We start from the raw sequence: 6000 nt of genomic DNA on the forward strand, positions 1-6000 counted from the left end.
TTACTGAAAATAACAGAGGAAATATACTACCATGGGTTACTGAAAATAACAGAGGAAATATACTACCATGGGTTACTGAAAATAACAGAGGAAATATACTACCATGGGTTACTGAAAATAACAGAAGAAATATACTACCATGGATTACTGAAAATAACAGAGGAAATATACTACCATGGGTTACTGAAAATAACAGAAGAAATATACTACCATCGGTTACTGAAAATAACAGAGGAAATATACTACCATGGGTTACTGAAAATAACAGAGGAAATATACTACCATGGGTTACTGAAAATAACAGAGGAAATATACTACCATGGGTTTACTACCATGGGTTACTGAAAATAACAGAGGAAATATACTACCATGGGTTACTGAAAATAACAGAAGAAATGTACTACCATGGGTTACTGAAAATAACAGAAGAAATATACTACCATGGGTTACTGAAAATAACAGAAGAAATATACTACCATGGATTACTGAAAATAACAGAGGAAATATACTACCATGGGTTACTGAAAATAACAGAAGAAATATACTACCATGGGTTACTGAAAATAACAGAGGAAATATACTACCATGGGTTACTGAAAATAACAGAGGAAATATACTACCATGGGTTACTGAAAATAACACAGGGAAAACATACTACCATGGGTTACTGAAAATAACACAGGAAAACATACTACCATGGGTTACTGAAAATAACAGAGGAAATATACTACCATGGGTTACTGAAAATAACAGAGGAAATATACTACCATGGGTTACTGAAAATAACAGAGGAAATATACTACCATGGGTTACTGAAAATAACAGAGGAAATATACTACCATGGGTTACTGAAAATAACAGAGGAAATATAGTACCATGGGTTACTGAAAATAACAGAGGAAATATAGTACCATGGGTTACTGAAAATAACAGAGGAAATATACTACCATGGGTTACTGAAAATAACAGAGGAAATATACTACCATGGGTTACTGAAAATAACAGAGGAAATATACTACCATGGGTTACTGAAAATAACAGAGGAAATATACTACCATGGGTTACTGAAAATAACAGAGGAAATATACTACCATGGGTTACTGAAAATAACAGAGGAAATATACTACCATGGGTTACTGAAAATAACAGAGGAAATATAGTACCATGGGTTACTGAAAATAACAGAGGAAATATACTACCATGGGTTACTGAAAATAACACAGGGAAAACATAGTACCATGGGTTACTGAAAATAACACAGGGAAAACATAGTACCATGGGTTACTGAAAATAACAGAAGAAATATACTACCATGGGTTACTGAAAATAACAGAGGAAATATACTACCATGGGTTACTGAAAATAACAGAGGAAATATACTACCATGGGTTACTGAAAATAACAGAGGAAATATACTACCATGGGTTACTGAAAATAACAGAGGAAATATACTACCATGGGTTACTGAAAATAACAGAGGAAATATACTACCATGGGTTACTGAAAATAACAGAGGAAATATAGTACCATGGGTTACTGAAAATAACAGAGGAAATATACTACCATGGGTTACTGAAAATAACACAGGGAAAACATAGTACCATGGGTTACTGAAAATAACAGAGGAAATATACTACCATGGGTTACTGAAAATAACAGAGGAAATATACTACCATGGGTTACTGAAAATAACAGAGGAAATATACTACCATGGGTTACTGAAAATAACAGAGGAAATATACTACCATGGGTTACTGAAAATAACAGAGGAAATATAGTACCATGGGTTACTGAAAATAACAGAGGAAATATACTACCATGGGTTACTGAAAATAACACAGGGAAAACATAGTACCATGGGTTACTGAAAATAACAGAAGAAATATACTACCATGGGTTACTGAAAATAACAGAAGAAATATACTACCATGGGTTACTGAAAATAACAGAGGAAATATACTACCATGGGTTACTGAAAATAACAGAGGAAATATACTACCATGGGTTACTGAAAATAACAGAGGAAATATACTACCATGGGTTACTGAAAATAACAGAGGAAATATACTACCTTGGGTTACTGAAAATAACAGAAGAAATATACTACCATGGGTTACTGAAAATAACAGAAGAAATATACTACCATGGGTTACTGAAAATAACAGAGGAAATATACTACCATGGGTTACTGAAAATAACAGAGGAAATATACTACCATGGGTTACTGAAAATAACCCAGGGAAAAGATTTTACTTGGCCCAAAGTCATTCATTCAATCAGAGCTTCCTGCCCGAAGTCATCCAGCCAATCTGTGTTTTATAGAGCTGATGTGTAGGAAAGCGCAGTTCTAGAACACAAAGCCTGCTCATACAGTGCATCGGAAAGTATTCAGTCCCCTTGACTTTTTCCACATTTTGTTACGTTACAGCTTTATTCCAAAATTGATTACATAGTTTTCCCCCCTCATCAATCTACACACAATGCCCTATAATGACAAAGCAAAAACAGATTTTTTTTGCAAGTTTAAAAAAAATTAAAAAACTCAAATATCATATTTACATAAGTATTCAGACCCTACTCAGTACTTTGTTTAACCACCTCAGCACACCTGCATTTAGGAAGTTTGTCCCATTCTTCTCTGCAGGTCCTCTCAAGCTCTGTCAGGTTGGATCGGGAGCGTCGCTACACAGCTATTTTCAGGTCTCTCCAGAGAAGTTTGATCGGGTTCAAGTCCAGGCTCTGGCTGGGCCACTCAAGGACATTCGGAGACTTGTCCCGAAGCCACTCCTGTGTTGTCTTGGCTGTGTGCTTAGGGTCGTTGTCCTGTTGGAAGGTGAACCTTCATCCCAGTCTGAGGTCCTGAGCACTCTGGAGAGGGTTTTCATCAAGGATCTCTCTGTACTTTGCTCTGTTCATCTTTCCCTCGATACTGACTAGTTTCCCAGTCCCTTCGGCTGTAAAACATTGTGCCAGGTTTCCTACAAACATGATGCTTGGCATTCAGGCCAAAGAGTAGAGTCTTGGTTTCATCAGTCCAGAGAATCTTGTTTCTCATGGTGTGAGAGTCCTTTAGGTGCATTTTGGCAAATTCAAAGCGGGCTGTCATGTGCCTTTTACTGAGGATTGGCTTCCATCTGGCCACAACCATAAAGGTCTAATTGGTAGAGTGCTGCAGAGATGGTTGTCCTTCTGGAAGGTTCTCCCATCTCCACAGAGGAACTCCGGAGCTCTGTCAGAGTGACCATCAGATTCTTGGTCACCTCCCTGACCAAGGCCCTTCTTCCCCGATTGCTCAGTTTTTCCGGAAGGCCAGCTCTAAGAAGAGTCTTGGTGGTTCCCGACTTCTCCCATTTAAGAATGATGGAGGCCACTGTGTTCTTGAGGAACTTCAACGCTGCAGAAATGTTTTGGTACCGTCCCCCAGATCTGTGCCTCGACACAATCCTATCTTTATGGCACAATTCCTTCAACCTCATGGCTTGGTTTTTGCTCTGACATGCACTGCCAACTGTGGGAACTTATATAGACAGGCGTGTGCCTTTCCAAATCATGTCCAATCAATTGAACTTACCACAGGTGGACTCTAATCAAGTTGTAGAAACATCTCAAGGATGCACCTGAGCTCAATTTCGAATGTCAAAGCAATGGGTCTAAATAATTATGGAAATATGGTATTTCTGTTTTTTATTTGTAATAAATTAGCAAACATTTCTAAAACCCTGTTTTTGCTTTGTCATTATGGGGTGTTGTCTGTAGATTGATGAGGAAAATGTTTTTTAAAAATTGAAAAAAGTCAAGGGGTCAATACTTTCCTAAGGCACTGTAGTTTACGTGTGGAAAGATGGACGTCAAAGTTAGCAGAGTAATGGAGGACCACTCATCCATGACAAACATCAGTAGCAGAGAGTAATGGAGGACCACTCATCCATGACAAACATCAGTAGCAGAGAGTAATGGAGGACCACTCATCCATGACAAACATCAGTAGCAGAGAGTAATGGAGGACCACTCATCCATGACAAACATTAGTAGCAGAGAGTAATGGAGGACCACTCATCCATGACAAACATTAGTAGCAGAGAGTAATGGAGGACCACTCATCCATGACAAACATCAGTAGCAGAGAGTAATGGAGGACCACTCATCCATGACAAACATCAGTAGCAGAGAGTAATGGAGGACCACTCATCCATGACAAACATCAGTAGCAGAGAGTAATGGAGGACCACTCATCCATGACAAACATCAGTAGCAGAGAGTAATGGAGGACCACTCATCCACTCATCAGGACAAAGCCTCTTCCAGCTGTCAGAATGAGGAATATCTGGAGCAGAATGTGCTGTAAACCACCATATATAGAGAAGACTAACCCCTCAGCTATAGACCAGAGCCATAGAGCAGACAGCAGAGTTCCAACCATCTAAAACCACATGATAAGTTCAAGCCTCAGTTATAGACCAGAGTTCCAACCATCTAAAACCACATGATAAGTTCAAGCCTCAGTTATAGACCAGAGCTATAGAGCAGACAGCAGAGTTACAACCATCTAAAACCACATAAGTTCAAGTCTCAGTTATAGACCAGAGTTCCAACCATCTAAAACTATTGACCACCACATGATTAGGTCACCAATCATCTCTAAAGCGTTTAGAGAGTGTAAAACTATTGACCACCACATGGGTCACCAATCATCTCTAAAGCGTGTGTGTGTGTGTGTGTGTGTGTGTGTGTGTGTGTGTGTGTGTGTGTGTGTGTGTGTGTGTGTGTGTGTGTGTGTGTGTGTGTGTGTGTGTGTGTGTGTGTGTGTTAAAGGCTGATGAGAATTTACCAGTCCATCACAGTTGTTAATGGCGACGGAGGCTCCCTTTACGTCAGTGATGTCACCGATAAAGGTGCAGTCTGTTTTCAGCAACCTCCTCCTGAGAATCCTCTCCGTTCCACCACTGGTCGACTCACTCCCATTCTCTCCACCAACACGGATAGTACCTCTGCTACCACTATTACTAGTGATTGTACTACTTCTGCTGGCGTTGCCTGGTTCAGGGACCTGGTCGTGCCACTCCACCATGGCCCCAGGAGACACCAGGCGGTCGTTGGGACGGAGCCTCAGGTGGAACTCCCTGCCGAATACCGTGATGTTGAAGAACAGCCTATCACTGGCCTGCTCCGAGCCCTCTGCCCCAACCTCCCTCTTCACTCGCTGCTTGTGATTGGCAGAGAGCAGGTGGGACAGGAAGTGACCATGGGAGTCGGTGCTGATGGGGGTGATGAGGCCATACTCTCTCAGGCGGCTACGCAGCTGGTCTGGAATAAACAACAACAACAACAATATTAATAATCAATATTTTATAATCAATATACACTGAGTATACCAAACATTAGGAACACCTTCCTAATATTGAGTTGCACCCCCTCCCCTTTCACCCTCAGAACAGCCTCAATTCTTTGGGGCATGGACTCTACAAGGTGTCCAAAGCATTCCACAGGGATGCTGGCCCATGTTGACTTCAATGCTTCCCAAAATTGTGTCAAGTTGGCTGGATGTCCTTTGGGTGGTGGACCATTCTTGATACACACGGGAAACTGTTGAGCGTGAAATACCCAGCAGAGTTGCAGTTCTTGACACAAACTAGTGCGCCTGGCAACTACTACCATACCCCGTTCAAAGGCACTTAAATATTTTGTCTTGCCCCATTCATCCTCTGAATGGCACAAAAATCCATGTCTCAAATGTCTCTAACAATCAGTCTCTTCCCCTTCATCTACACCAGGTATTCCCAAACAATCAGTCTCTTCCCCTTCATCTACACCGAGGTATTCCCAAACAATCAGTCTCTTCCCCCTCATCTACACCAGGTATTCCCAAACAATCAGTCTCTTCCCCTTCATCTACACCAGGTATTCCCAAACAATCAGTCTCTTCCCCTTCATCTACACCAGGTATTCCCAAACAATCAGTCTCTTCCCTTCATCTACACCAGATATTCCCAAACAATCAGT

At 40.8% G+C, this 6000-nt stretch overlaps 1 protein-coding gene across 2 annotated transcripts in view; it reads right to left on the minus strand.

Moving 5' to 3' along the window:
- Positions 1 to 6000, minus strand: part of adamts3 (ADAM metallopeptidase with thrombospondin type 1 motif, 3) — a 224615-nt gene that overhangs the window by 194791 nt on the left and 23824 nt on the right. For both annotated transcript variants that reach the window (XM_052479894.1, XM_052479893.1), the window contains exon 3: positions 4829 to 5304. In XM_052479894.1, the coding sequence (XP_052335854.1) occupies positions 4829 to 5304 (476 nt within the window). The remainder of the gene's footprint in view (positions 1 to 4828; positions 5305 to 6000) is intronic.

The sequence above is a fragment of the Oncorhynchus keta genome, chromosome 25, assembly GCF_023373465.1.
Source record: "Oncorhynchus keta strain PuntledgeMale-10-30-2019 chromosome 25, Oket_V2, whole genome shotgun sequence".
NCBI classification, from domain to species: domain Eukaryota; kingdom Metazoa; phylum Chordata; class Actinopteri; order Salmoniformes; family Salmonidae; genus Oncorhynchus; species Oncorhynchus keta.